Consider the following 15,084-nt stretch of genomic DNA (forward strand, 5'->3'; position numbering starts at 1 on the left):
AAGTATTAATCGCAAATTCCAGCACTAACGGATACCGGGAAATAAATAAGTATTAATCGCAAATTCCAGCACTAACGGATACCGGGAAATAGAAATAAGAGACCCGGTCACGAATGCGGAGCCACGCCCTAAAATAACATGTGACCACAAGGCGTTTGTGACACATTCATGCGTTCCAATTTTGTCATAATTGCCTGTAGGTTCTAAATTGCTTATGAGCTTGGCTGCCCTTCAGAAAGTAGCTGATTCTTGTACTCTACAGCTGTATTTTCCTACAGTTACTAATAATACTAGCAACAAAACAGATTTCATTCCTTAAAATGATATTGCCAGATGGAAGAAAATAATAAGGTAGGCCTAAACTGTAATAAGATATACCTTAAAGACTGCTTGTGTTTAATCCTGAATCCAGTTGCCCCTCTTGTACTGGGATAAAACAATAGGGAACCCATGAACCTTATGGAGGAGTACATGTGTTTTGTAGAATCACCTGGGTTCTAAACTGGCTGAGGTAAACATTTTAGGAAAGCCTGGGTTTTTAAATCCCGGTGAAAGCAGATATGACAAGGTTTGTCAATGTCATGTTGCCCTTCTATTTAGATGAAACTAGCGAAAAGGATCATTTTGCTTCTCTTAATCCACATTTTCTAGCAAAAAAACATGTTCATGCTTTAGGGCTGGTGGCTCCATACATATTGGTCAAATGTAAAGTGTGTGTGTGTGTGTGTGTGTGTGTGTGGGGGGGGGGGGGGTCGTGGATAAGATGCGGTATAGGCCTACACTGTCTTCATCCTCTAAACCCTGGATGTTTACTAACTTTGGGAAGTTGGAAACACAAGCATCTTCATATACAATAGGTTTGTTTCAAAATTAGCATGTTTCTGGTCAATTAGTATTTTTAATCAGCTCAAGGTATCGGTTGTCTTAAACCACAGGTTTAGGATCAGATGACCCATTAGGGGGATGAAAGAACAGTTGACCCTGTACCAGTGGTTAGTGTTATCTTCTACTAACATGTTACAGCGCAGGCATCCCACTGGGCACAAACTGGTTGAATCAACGTTGTTTCAGCGTAATTTGTCAATGTATTGTGACATGGAATCTTCTTGGAAAATACATTGAATCGTCAACATAATCTGTTGTTTTGAGGGTGAAATTTCAACCACAGGATGATGTCATCATTGTAATCAAAATTAGCATAGCCAAACCTTGTATAAAATAGGTTGAATTTGTACCTTTGAAACAATGTCAGATTTTCAACATTATATACACTTTCAGAAAAAAACAATAGGCTGGGCAGCACCTCAGCCCGGGATCGAACCCCATCCAGGGTTTTAACTACACCCAGCCCTGCTTAGCTTTAATATGTCACTGACTACTACCAATATGCTATTGTGAGAATTATTATTGAGAGATCTCTTAATAACAAAATATATTCAGTGTTAATATCGAAGTCATTCTAAGGGGTAGGTTTGACAAAGCAAATGAGTGAGTGAGTCTTTGACATGAAGACAGTGGTTAGATTCTGCCATTGGGACTGCTCTGATGTTGTTTCCATTCTCTCCTGGTTATGACCATAGAGCCTTGTCCCAGTCTCTAGACCTGCCTGTCTGTGTGATGGATGACCACCTGACCTCTGAAGCTGTCAATGAGATGGTAAGTTGACCTTGTCATTTCATATTACAACATTAATCCAATAAAATGTTATAGTGATGCTATCATTGGCAATGTTGACGTACCACAACCATCTCTGTTGTGTTGCAGTTGTTTAATTGGCCCAACGTTGCCAATGCTCCTCCACTCTTTAACGGTTTATAATTATTTCAGTATGATATTTGTTGTATATTAGGTTTGATTATTTGCAATATAATTACATTTCTACCAGGAGCAGAGCAATTCTACCAGGAGCAGAGCAACCTCAGTGATGGAAACCACAGAAGAGGGGAAGCTCAACAATGTGGAACATCTAACACTTATGGACTTCCTTCAAAACCTAACTGAGAAGTATGTTCTGTTTTCTTTGGTACTATCACACCTTCAAGGAAATAAGATCAAATTAGAAACTGATCAATCGGAAAAAAATGTTCAGTGCTAGAAAAGTTGTCACATTGCAATTTTGCCAAAACAACTGACACAAAGCAAGTATAACTTCACGATCAGGCAAATAATTAAATAAAAACAATTCTGCCACGCATCCTGATATGACAACATTTATAACAATATTGTTTTCAGGCAATGGAGGGGGATTCGTGAGGGCATGTTTGACCCGGTAAGATCATGTTACTGAAAATTTAATTAGATTACCATGAAAACTCTGCCTAATCTTTAACCTTGTTCATAAGCTTTTGAAAGACGCACTATGCAACATTTTAAAACACTTCTTCTGTTTCTGGAATACAGCTGACAAAACAACAGCTTGCCGGCTTGTGTCTGAGGATTGTCCAGTTTTTATCGGACAAGCTGATGCAGATCATCATCCCAGGTCTTTACGAACTACTGGGCATCCAAGATGCTGCCTCCTCTCCATTGTCACAGAGATCTCTCACAGCGTCACTCACCAGTCTGTTAGACGATAAGACTAACACCAAGTCCCGCGTGAGATTTACTGAGGCTGGTGTACCTAAGAGGCCAGGCAGTCGAAAGCTTTACAATAGCTTTCGCATCCCGACTCCCTACCCTTCCTCCAACTGTATGGAGCAGGAAGAGGAAGAAGAGCAGGAATCACAACTTAAGTTTAAGGAGATTTACCTGACTAAGGGCAGTGGAAGCTACCTGCCCAAGGGGGCCATGAGGTATGTTCTTAAAGGGAAATTTAACAACTTCATATTCATCTCCAGCATCACCATATGTGAAAATTACACATTTCTATGCTTTGTAGTAAAAAAAATATAGAGGGACGTAACTGTTTCCAATAGTGCTGAGAAATTAGTGCTTTTTGAGGTTGGTTTGGTTTCGATTCAAATATTTAAAAAAGAATCACGGTTTTGGATTTCAATACTTTTTTTAGACATTGAATGCACTATGGATTATGTGTGTTGAATGCTGTAACAACACATAATAAAACAATGAATAAAAGTCCCATGATGGTAGTGACTGTCCATTACTGTTTATGACTTATCAACCATCATTTACTTTCTCATATAAAATATTTATTTGATGACTTTATTATTTCATTCCAAGTCATCAACTCATCTCTATAGAGCTGCTGCTTATCCTGTCTGACAAAATCACTATTTTAGTAGTTCTTCAAATTAAATAAGACCTACTTTTATGACCGCTGAACACCGACTGTCAATCACTTAGATCATGTATTTCCAGGTAGAGAATCCTTGCAACGCAACTGCTTTTTATCTCTCTCATGCATTCTCTCGTCTCTCCGTCTCAGTCAATGAGGTTTCCGTATCTGCTCCACACAGAGTGGACAAGTAAGTGGGCGTGCAATGGATTATGGGCTTTAATTGCCATATTTTCTGTGCTAAACTATGTAGAATATTGGCCTGTTGGAAACTACAACTCCCTACTACATTGCATAGTTCGTGCTTGATCTGATTTATCTCTACAGAAACTGAGCATCAAGCTCACAGAAGAAGAAAAAAATTAACTATCTGGAATTCAAATAATTGAGCCGACGTCGGTCAATTAGTTGTTTAAAAACCGAAAAATAACAAAAATGTTGGTTAAATGCTCAGCTCTAGATTCTAATGACATCATCAGTGTGCATCGTGTGATTTTAACCAATTATGAGTAGGCATTGCCTACTAATTGGTTGATGTCATAGAAAACACTTATCTTCCTCTTTCTTTTTTACTACAAAACATAGAAATGCCTGTTTTTCACATATGCTGATGTTGGGGTGGTGCTGGAGATGATGAATATGAAGTTGAAACATTTAGAAATTTCCCTTTAACATTTCTTCAAACTGCCTTGTATTTATGATTGTCCTTGAAGTTATTTGAAGTTACAGTATTTGAAGTTTATAGCAATTTGGATTTTTGTAGAGGATAGATATTGCCAGGATAGATAGATATCTACAGGCCAGTTTCAATACAAATGACTTATACAAAATACATTTTATTGGGCTTTAGAAATTAAACAGTTAGGCTGACATCACACTAAGGTTTTTTCTCAGAGAAACAGCAGTGTTTTCCTCATTGTTTTCAATGGTGCAGATGTATTTGACACACTGAATGTGCATCACAGCCTTACATATTATTTGTTTGACTTTGATGATTTCTGTTGTTTTTTTCCCCAAGGATTCTAACCTCTCTGTCTGATGTGCAGAAAAAAACAACCAACTCTGAGACGCTACAAGTCCTCTTAGGTGTCTCAGAGGACACCCTCGTCACCTGTGTGCAGGACAGCCTGCAAGTTTCTCTCTCCAAACTTGCATGCATGTCCAATTCTCCATCTGGAAGTGCAGGCTCTATAATGCTAACCCCTGCTGTAATGGCAGAGTTGGCTAAAGATGTCAAGTCGGCCTTATCAGTGGTCGTTAAGAGTGCCTCCGCAAGCCAAACCTCTCTAGTGACACCGGTAAGGGGAGACTCACAGACCAAGGTGACTGAGAGCATGGTGAGAGAGCTGGCTGCTAAACTTGAAAAAGTTGACCAAGAGAGCAAGAGTCTAACAGGGCAAGTCATGACCAGGATCTCTGACACAATGGTGGCTTTTGTTGACGAGAACGAACAGAATTTGCTGGAAGATCTGAAGGACAAGATCACGTTTTTGGCATCGCATGTTGGCTTCATTGAGGATCTTGATGCCCTGATAAGGAAATACGAGAGCAGCTACAATATTGGTGAATCTGGTTCCTCCTGCACGCTCACGTCTAAGAGCATCCAAAAACTCTCCAGCCGGGAGTTTCAAACATCAGCAATACAAGCAGTGAGTGGAGTTCTTGCCAAAAAAGTCAGTAGTTTGAGCTTTCCTAGATCAGTCGTTCAGTCTCAGTTAACAGGTGCTGTATCAGGTCAAACATTGTCTGGCATTGTAAAGACAGAGTCAATTCACCCAGTGGGCTCAGCAGCGTCAGTAGTTGTTAAGACTTTTTTGTCAGATATGAAGTCCTTGGCTGAATCTGAAGAGAGTCCCCAACAGAAGAGTGCCTGGTCTGCTGCTGTTCACATTTACCACAGCATCCAAAACAACTTGAAAGATTATTTCGGCAAGCTTCAGCGATGTGCCTTAAAGAGCATTGTCACATCTGATGATAACATCACAAATGCTGAGTTTAAGGAGACAGTTCCACTTCCTTGCTTAAACATGAAATATAGGCCCAGTAAGAGTGAGCCTCAGTTGCCAGAGTCCACTGGTGCAGTTACTTTACAAAGAGGCCTAAGTGAGAGCTCAAAACTTCTTTGGGCACCCACTGAGTCAGAAGAAAGCAAGCTCCTTCTGACAACTTGCACCAAAGAAGTCATCTCAGAGCTTCTGGTCTTGTACAACACTGAGATGTCAAAGGAGGACCCCCTGTACACTGTTGGAGAAAAAGGATCAGGCTTCTCTAATGAGAGAGAGAAATTTGTAGAGGGTGTTCTGGCTCAGCTTGGGGATATCTCCCATTCCAGGGCCTCATCACCAATAGTATATGAGTTCTCCTGTCAAAATGAGGACAGCAGAAGTAAGGCCACAGCTTCTTTGACCAGTCTGTTCAATTGTATTAGAAAACTCTCAAGTGAGGAATTTAAGAGAAATGCCACTCAAGCAGTGAGTGAGTTCCTAGTTAAAAAGTCCACCAGTAGCTTAACTAGTGCACAGCCTGCTTATTCTGTAGCATCCAGGTCTTGTTCCATTCAAAACCAGTACACATGGTCAAAGGATATTTGTGCGGATTCTGCTGCCTTTGGCATCATTGAAACATTTGTGGAAGACCTGCAGAGCTCGGCGCAACCTGCAGAAGTAGAGGAGAGAGAACCTGACCTCCAGGAAAATGCACAAAAGCTACAGAGCAGGATCTGGTCTGCCACCACTAGTTTATATAACAATATTCAGAAGACTTTAAAGGATTTCATCATTCATCAGCGGAGGTCAGACATGCTGAGCAGAATGTCTAGTCATATACCCACAGAGGATTCTGGACATCTTGGGACTAAGGAGCACATTTGTTTGGCAAGCCAGGACTTGAGGCAAGCTAGTAAGAGTGTGCCTCACTTGCACAGTTTGAACCTTGAAGTGGCTCTACACAGGGGTGTCAGCGAGAGTTCAAAACTTCTCTGGACTGAAACAGACGAGGCTCTACTGACCAATTGTACCAAAGAGGTCATTTCAACAATCTTGACCTTATGCGAGGATCAGGCATCAAATGCACCTTGCTTCTCCACAGTAGGAAAGAAAATATCTGATATGTCCCTTGAGGTCAACATGTTGGTAGGTGGTGTTCTGTCTCAGCTGAAGGACATCTCCTTGTCAAGGTCCCCAACACCATGTGAAGACATGTTTGAACGTCTCCAAGGTTCTCCTGAGCAAACCTCTCCAGTAAGTCTAGATTGCAGCACGGCTGCCTCCAAAGGCATTGCATCTTCCCACAGTCTTTCAACAAAGAGCCTCCAAAAACTCTCTAGTCATGAGTTCCAAACCAAAGCTGAGAAAGGAGTGAGTGAGGTCATCTCTAGATCATTTAACATTGTGGAGGAAGGCACAACAGATAAGTACCTCCAGTCTGTATCTACATCCACCACATCTACTGATATTATACAAACCATGGTGAAAGACCAGCAGGAGCTCACCCAGACCACCCAATCATCTGACATGGTATCTGGAACCTCCCTGCTCACCACTGGACAGGTTTCTGAGAAAAGAATCTGGTCTGTTGCTCGTAACATCTACTACAGTCTGCAAAATAAGATTACGGAGTTTCTCAGAAAAGATCTTCAAAGATCAGACACAACACTTGGTTCAATCCAAATCTTTACATATCAAAGCAGTCCAGCATCACAAAGAGCAAGTCTCGACCATCTTGAGGTCAACCAGAGCAGTGTTACACCTGGAGGAAACGATGCCTGTGTGGACATTCCGCACAAATTACTATCTAAAACCACTGAGCTCTCAGGATCCATGCTGGAGGATATTGGCACGATCCGTTGTAGGAGTGCTGACAGCCAAAATACAAGAAATACCTCTTCTTCACGCTCCTCCATCTCTCTAACACCTACTTCAAAATTAAGGCAGTCGAAATGGCACTTTGCCTTACCCGGGACTCCCATCCCCACTGAGTTTCCTGCTCAGATGGACTTTCCCATTGTTAGAAACACAATCATTGAGGACTTCGTTCACACAGAGGACTTACTTCCTGTATCCTTTGTGGACAAAGTCAGGCAAGCTGCTGGGGTGGTAGTGGACATTATGGTGGAAAGTGTTGAGAACACACAGGAAAATGGAAAGGGTGCTTCACATCTTGACGACCTCCGATCTGCTGTTAGGAAATTGAGAAAAATCATTTCCACTTGGACCATCCACATTTTCAGTCATGAATTGGTGGATAAAGTGATAGCCCTTCAGGACAGCCACAGCACTCCACAGGTCTTAACATTGGAAGCAGCCAAAAGTGCTTCAGACTCCATTCTTTCAAGGCTGAAATGGGGAAAGGAACAATGTGCCATATCCAAGGAGCTCTCCTCTCAGCTTCTCCAGATATTTGCTGAAGAGACAGTGAAGGGCTTCCTGAGACAGTGGTCAGATGAGTATGAAAACATAAACTTTGATGTTTCAGTCCAGAACGATCCAAAGACTTCTACTTGCATGGTCATTCTTCAAATGATCACCAAAGCCACTGCTAAATGCTATTTTGAGTCCACTACCAGTGTGGCCACCAGTGACATTGTAGAAGGCGTGTTTGATTTGGAAAGGGATACCATCAGCAGTACTGGAGAGCAGGTCCTCACCTTTAACACAAAGGTATAGTACACATACATCTTTCATGAATAACACTGCTGTTGACCTTTTGTGAGATATATGATTATTTGTGTCATGGCATTGCACTGCTTCTTTGCAATTGATATGCTGTACTTTAAGATATCGAAAAAAATTCAGTTTGTTTTAATGTGCCTTTTCCCACCAACCAGGGTTCCAAGAAAGTTAGTAAGAACCTCTGTCCTCATGAGTCTCTGGAGTACCAGCCTCAGAACATTTCCCCTACTGTGTACTTTACAGGTAAGCCCTGCTGCTGTTTAGGCTGCTGCTCAGTCAAGACTGAGACATTATCCCTTTACCATTCCACTAATTCATTTGGAAAGACATTGTACTCCTCTTTTGTTGTTACCTATGACCTACTGTACTGTGGGCTGGGTGGTAGCCTAGTGGGTTAAGAGGTTGGGCCAGTAACCGATAGGTTGCTGGTTCAGAATCCCTGAGTTCACGAGGCAAAATCTGCCAATGTGCTCTTGAGCAAGGCACTTCATCCTAATTGCTCCTTGTAAGTCTCTCTAGATAAGAGTGTCTGATAAATGAGTAAAAATTTAAATTGATGGCATGCTGGATGGTCTTTTGTTGCAGAGACGATGACAACATCTCATGGCTCCTTTTCTCCAGAGGGAATTTATGATATCGCATCGTCCTTCCCACTTGAAGAGAAGAGTCGCAAACCCTCCCTTTTCACCAGATTGTCTAGATCCATCACGAAAGGCTTTCTCAGCCCATTCAAATCTTCAAGGAAAACCAAATGATTTAATTAAATTCCTCATTATAAACAACGAGAGCATTCATTTGTTCAGATGAGAATCTAATCGTATTGGTCACATATGCTTTATTACGAGCACATTCCCAACAGTGCAGAGTTAAAAAAGTAAGAAATATTTTCTAAATAGTAACACAATAACAATAACAAGGCTATATACAAGGAGTACCAGTACCGAGTCAATGTGCATGGGTGCGAGGTAGTTGAGGTAATACAGTATGTACATGTAGGTAAGGGTAAAAGTGACTCGGCAATCAGCATAGATAATAAACACAGTAGCAGCAGCTAGTGTGAAAGTCGGTCAGTGTCACAGTGAATGTGTGGGTAGAGTGTAGTGAGTGTGCATCGAGCCAATTCAAGAGAGTCAGTGGAAAACAATTAGAAAAATACATCAGTAACAAAGGGGGTCAATGCAAATAGTGCAGGTGGCCATTTAATTAACGTTCAGCGGGTAGAAGCTGTTCAGCAGTCTAATGGCTCGGGGGTAGAAGCTGTTCAGCAGTCTAATGGCTTGGGGGTAGAAGCTGTTCAGCAGTCTAATGACTTGGGGGTAGAAGCTGTTCAGCAGTCTAATGACTTGGGGGTAGAAGTTGTTCAGCAGTCTAATGACTTGGGGGTAGAAGCTGTTCAGCAGTCTAATGACTTGGGGGTAGAAGCTGTTCAGCAGTCTAATGACTTGGGGGTAGAAGCTGTTCAGCAGTCTAATGACTTGGGGGTAGAAGCTGTTCAGCAGTCTAATGACTTGGGGGTAGAAGCTGTTCAGCAGTCTAATGACTTGGGGGTGGAAGCTGTTCAGCAGTCTAATGGCTTGGGGGTAGACGCTGTTAAGGAGCCTTTTGTCCCAGACTTGGTGCTCTCGTATCGCTTCCCGTGTGGTAGCAGAGTGAACAGTCTATGACTTGGGTGGTTGGAGCCTTTTGCCAATCATTTACATATCACTTACTTTATTTTTTTATTTGATTTGATGTCATATTGTAAAAGTATGTATCTGTTTTGCTGAAAATATGATTTTGAAAACAATGAATGTCTACAAGTGCTTCATAAAACAGTTATATTTATTTTTGTATTTTCAAAAGACAGCAAATAGCCAATCAAGTATCAACATAAGTGAAATGAAAGACAGATTTCATTTTCAGTGAATAATTGTCTTGTCCAGTAAGCAACTCAATGACATCATTATATCACCTCCAAGAAGCATCTTCAATGTTCACCTGACAACCCATTGGATAAGACACATACACTAACCAAGTGTTTCTTACCTGTCAAGAAGGTTGAGAAGGTTGTTCTGAACTGACTTGTCTTGTGAAATAAAGGTTTAATAAACTATTTAAGCAGCCTGCTATATTGCTGTGTAAATCCACACACTGCAGGGGAATGATGACACATGCTGTGCTAACACATCGTCACAGTAGTTGTCAGTTTTGTAACGTAAATAAAGAGTTTGTCAAATACTCTGTGAAATACAGTATGTATTATTTTGACACTGCACAGACTCATATGAGCAATAATGATCCACATCTTAATAAAAGAGTTTTAAGGCAGCAGGATTAAGGGGGGTGGGGGGGTTGGAGCCTCAATTAGACCCATGTCAAACACTTACAGTACAACCACATTCAGTACAATCACATACAGCACAACCACATAGTCACATTCAGTCAACTGAATGATTCTAGAATAATAATAATTCCATTCACATTTGGCTACTACAAATAGCCAGTGAAATATGATACGTTTTTTGTTACTTGAGAATAGGAATGACTGAGAATCCACTGCCTGCCTTTGTAAACTTTCTGCACACAAATCAAACACAGTACTGACTATATCTATAAGCCTCATCCAAAGGAACGAAATTCTAAGTCGTCCGCATTGTTTCAGGCATCATCCGTTCCAAAGTCTCATCTTGTTCACTGTAAAAATTAAAAACTCAAATAAGAGTTCCTTTTTGGACAATTCTAGGTTGTCCCTCCTTGTTTCAGTATGTTTAATCTGCCTAATGACCAGGATCCTGGTGTCTACCCAATGTGCTGAGCACTCCTCCTGGCCAGAGTCCGCGCTACATTCAGCTGCTGCAACCATGGTCTCTGTGTGAAGGCACTGTTAGAGAGTCAATCAACCAGAACAAGGTTAGGAGACCAAATCTGTGTCCTAGCATTGTGAAATACTGTATATGTAATGGCCTCAATACATTAATGAAGCGCCCTTACATCCTATCCTCTCCCCATACTGAAACAACTTGTTAGGGTGAACCAATAAGACACTATATACCTTCTAAGTTGGCTGATGATTTGTTTCAGGACTTGTTAGGGTAAACCAATAACAGCTTCTAACCCCAAGTCATAAGACTGCTGAACAATTAATCAAATGGCCACCGGACAATTTCAACTGTTTTATTATTTGTTACTTTAGTTTATTGGGTAAATATTCTCTTAACTCTTCTTGAACTGCTCTGTTTGTTAAGGGCTTGTAAAGTAAACATTTCACGGAAAGATCTACACTTGTTGTATTCAGCGCATGTGACAAATTTAAAGTTTGAGTTGATTTGACTATGTACCTTCTAAGCATGATGGTTGGCTCATGATTTGTTTGTACTGAAATCTATTCAGGGAGGATAAGGGTATATCATAGGCAGTGATGAAGTGGTAAAACCATTGACTGGTAAATGCTGATTGCCGTTCAGGATTAAAGAAGTAACGCTCCCTCTACTTTCAATGCATCTTCCACAAAAAGTGGGTAAATGCTTGAACCAAATAAAATAAAAGTGTGTAAACAGCTTTTACATGTGTTCCCACCACCACTGATTATAGGAGGCTTCTTCTGACAGTATTCACACCTTCCATAAGAAACCTCCAGAGAAATATTCATATTCACCGTAGCTGTCATTTAAACTTGGACTAACCTGGCCAAGACCAAACAGTATATGGCGTTTTCTCTGGGTGTGCGGTCGCAGTGGAGAGAGAAAAGGCCTCTAGTGAGGTGGTGAGTATCTGGGCGGAGTTTGGCGAGGCAAACACAGGTCTGAGATTGGTGTCTCTGGAAATGGGCGGGAGCGGGACTCTGCTCCTCCATTGGTTGCTCCTCCATTGGTTGCTGTTCTGATCCCCACTCTCATCCTCCTCACATCCCTTCCCTCCACATTCCCTCTTCTCTCTTTCATCCCTCGTGGCCACAGGGTGTAGCTTCGGTAGTTGAAGAGGTTTATCCTGGGATGCCAGGGAGCGGAGCGGGCAGGATACATGAGATGGGCAGTTGATGGGGGTAAAACGTCGAGAGGCTGTGGACATCACCCTGATACCGGCCTTGGCCTCACTCCTCCTGGGCTTGGAGGACATCTTGGGGAGGGTGAAGCCGTCCACCAGGACCGTGTCGCCCACCCTGGTCCTGAACGGAGCCCTGTTGGGGCTGATGCAGTGCCTGGATGATGCCCTCCTCTGCCCCAGCCTCACCCAGCCCTTTATCTGGAGGTATGTCCGCATGGGCAGGGCCATACCTGGGAGAACCACCACAGAGCACAGCTTGGTGGCCAGGTGACTCACACACTCCCTGTGGCCGTACTGAAGGGCGATCCTCAGGGGGTCACAACCCTGGGGATCCCGACAGGCAAGGGTCAGAACGCTGCTGGCGATAAAGAGTTTGAGGATGGTGAGCTGGCCGCGCTCGATGGAGGCGACAGCGGGACACTTGGCGACGTCGGGGTGGGCCGTCTGGTGGCACCACTCACGGTAAGGGTGAACCCCCACCGGCTCAATGACACGCACCCCCCTCTCCAGCAGCCAGCCGGCCAGGTCCAGGTGGCCCAGAGAAGCAGCGATGTAGAGTGCCACCCGGAGCTGGAACCTGGAATAATACAGAATCAATGTATTTATAACACGTTTCAAGTTTTTTTTGTCAAGTTCACAAGATACAGTGGGTTATAAAACAGTACAGTAAAATGCTTACTTGCAAGCTCTTTCCCACAATGCAGTATTAAATATCAGGGTAAGAGAAAAAACGTATGAAGGAAAAAACACGAGAATATAAGCTACATACAGGGTCAGTACCATTATTGTAAGCTATATACAGGGTCAGTACTATCATTGTAAGCTATATAAAGGTTCAGTACCATCACTGTTGATAGTAAGTCTATCATACAGTTCAGTGTGTAGATGTGTATTCTGACCTCATCACAGGTCTCTCCCTAGACAGGTGTCGTTGGACGGTCAGTCTGTGTCCCAGGAAGCAGCCTCTGAGGAACTCCGCCCACCCATCCCAGGTGTCCAACCATTTTACATAAATACCTATGTTGTGTTTATACACCGAGTAAACAAAACATTATGAACACCGGTTCTTTCCATGACAAAGACTGACCAGGTGAATCCAGGTGAAAGCTATGATCCCTTAATGATGTCACTTGTTAAATCCACTTCAGTGTAGATGAAGGGGAGCGGACAGGTTAAAGAAGGATTTTTAAGCCTTGAGACAATTGAGGCATAAATTGTGTATGTGTGCCATTCAGAGGGTGAATGGGCAAGACAAAATATTTAAGTGCTTTTGAACGGGGTAGTAGGTGCCAGGTGCACCGGTTTGTGTCAAGAACTGCAATGCTGCTGGGGTTTTTCACACTCAACAGTTTCCTGTGTGTATCATGAATGGTCCATCACCCAAAGAACATCCAGCCAACTTTGCACAACTGTTGGAAGCATTGGAGTCAACATGGGCCAGCATCCCTGGGGAACACTTTCAAACACCTTGTAGAGTCCATGCCCCAACGAATTGAGGCTGTTCTGATGGCAGAAGGCGGGGTGCAACTCAATATTAGGAAGGTGTTTCTAATGTTTGGTACACTCAGTATATATAAGTTAGGAGTCATATAATTACAGGGGTAAGATGAAGTGACTCCTTTGCACTGATCTTAGGTCTGGTTTGTGTTTTTACTGCTAATGGTAAAGGTTAGGATTTGGTGAGAGTAAACTGATCCTAGATCTGTGCCCAAGGGCAATCTCTATCCAGAGACAAATCAAAGGTCCATGCTATTTAAATTTATAATCTACCACCATCTCGTGGCTCAAACTTGTAACAACATTTTCTAATTCATGTGCTATACTGAGTTTCGTTCTATCACATTGAACACTAATCTGGGTGCAGATTAAATTGAACACTAATCTGGGTGAAAATTAAATTGAAGACTAATCTGGGTGCAGATTAAATTGTTAACTGAAATATTATGAATATGTATTTCAATGAACCCAAAGGGCCTCTTCTTCTCCTACTATACGGCCTGCTGTGCTCTACTGTACTCTACTGTACTCTACTGTACTCTACTGTACTCTACTGTACTCTACTGTACTCTGCTGTAGTCTGCTGTGCACTACTGTACTATACACCACTGGGTATACAGACTCTTCAGATACTGTTAGCGAACACCAGACTGAGGTCGAGGCGATTACATGGGGAAAAGGTTTATGACTGTAAGGGAGTTTGGTACAAAGGCAACACTACATCGGGCCACATTTCAGCTCTATCCCAGGTCAACCATACAATACTATAGATTTCCACTCTAGTCAACCAGCGAGAAGGAGAGACAGACAGAAGGTCTGGCTTTGATGATGTCAATGATGGGATGTGTAAGTAAGGAGTAAGGAACACAAATAAACATTATTCTGATGGTTAAATTTGTACTTAGATACATAACCACTCTCCTCTGTTAGCAAATCTTCCACAGAACTTTGTGGAACAGAGTGAGTTCTGTCCCTGTCTGGCTCTGGACATGTACCCAGGGACCTCTGTACAACAACACTTCACACTCACGAAGCAGTGTTCTTACTAACCAATCACTCTACCATAACCATGGTCTCGGTATAAAGCAGTGTCCTTACTAACCAATCACTCTACCATAACCATGGTCTTGGTTGAGCAAGGTCAATATTACTTTAAGTCTCAAGCAGGGTGACCTCAACATACTATATATCACCATACTATATACCACCACACTATACAGTGGGGCAAAAAAGTATTTAGTCAGCCCCCAATTGTGCAAGTTCTCCCACTTAAAAAGATGAGAGAGGCCTGTAATTTTCATCATAGGTACACTTCAACTATGACAGACAAAATGAGAAAAAAAATCCCGAAAAATCACATTGTAGGATTTTTTATGAATTTATTTGCAAATTATGGTGGAAAATAAGTATTTGGTCACCTACAAACAAGCAAGATTTCTGGCTCTCACAGACCTGTAACTTCTTCTTTAAGAGGCTCCTCTGTCCTCCACTCGTTACCTGTATTAATGGCACCTGTTTGAATGAACTAAATCACCTAATCATACTATATAACCATACTATATAATCATACTATATCACCATACTATATATTACCACACTCTATATCACCATAATATATATATAATCATACTATATAACTATACTATTTAACCATACAAT

General features: G+C 42.0%; 3 protein-coding genes across 5 annotated transcripts; 2 read left to right on the top strand and 1 right to left on the bottom strand.

Moving 5' to 3' along the window:
* Positions 1-206: 206 nt before the first annotated feature.
* LOC116373938 (uncharacterized) lies at positions 207-3,551 on the top strand. 2 transcript variants are annotated; one of them, XM_031822390.1, is made up of 5 exons: positions 207-351; positions 1,581-1,656; positions 1,886-2,004; positions 2,233-2,269; positions 2,401-3,551. In XM_031822390.1, the coding sequence occupies exons 2-5, from the start codon at positions 1,618-1,620 to the stop codon at positions 2,890-2,892; spliced, it is 687 nt and encodes a 228-aa protein (XP_031678250.1). In that variant the 5' UTR covers positions 207-351; positions 1,581-1,617; the 3' UTR covers positions 2,893-3,551. The 2 variants fall into 2 exon arrangements, with proteins under 2 accessions (XP_031678250.1, XP_031678249.1); XM_031822389.1 differs by lacking the exon at positions 207-351 and having other exon boundaries at positions 1,307-1,656.
* Positions 3,552-3,964: 413 nt separating this feature from the next.
* Positions 3,965-9,244, top strand: LOC116373939 (uncharacterized). 2 transcript variants are annotated; one of them, XR_004209640.1, is made up of 4 exons: positions 3,965-7,893; positions 8,061-8,148; positions 8,491-9,122; positions 9,207-9,244. XR_004209640.1 is itself a non-coding variant. In XM_031822391.1 (3 exons), exons 1-3 carry the CDS (start codon positions 4,393-4,395, stop codon positions 8,658-8,660), a joined length of 3,759 nt encoding a protein of 1,252 aa, XP_031678251.1. In that variant the 5' UTR covers positions 3,965-4,392; the 3' UTR covers positions 8,661-9,179. The 2 variants fall into 2 exon arrangements, 1 of the variants encoding a protein (XP_031678251.1); XM_031822391.1 differs by lacking the exon at positions 9,207-9,244 and having other exon boundaries at positions 8,491-9,179.
* A 464-nt stretch (positions 9,245-9,708) lies between these two features.
* LOC116373943 (protein ANKUB1-like) lies at positions 9,709-13,041 on the bottom strand. Its single transcript, XM_031822400.1, has 2 exons — positions 12,828-13,041; positions 9,709-12,505 (listed from the first exon to the last, which is right to left on the bottom strand). Exons 1-2 carry the CDS (start codon positions 12,830-12,832, stop codon positions 11,563-11,565), a joined length of 948 nt encoding a protein of 315 aa, XP_031678260.1. The 5' UTR covers positions 12,833-13,041; the 3' UTR covers positions 9,709-11,562.
* Positions 13,042-15,084: the final 2,043 nt, after the last annotated feature.

This window comes from Oncorhynchus kisutch, linkage group LG4 (genome assembly GCF_002021735.2).
Source record: "Oncorhynchus kisutch isolate 150728-3 linkage group LG4, Okis_V2, whole genome shotgun sequence".
Classification (NCBI taxonomy): domain Eukaryota; kingdom Metazoa; phylum Chordata; class Actinopteri; order Salmoniformes; family Salmonidae; genus Oncorhynchus; species Oncorhynchus kisutch.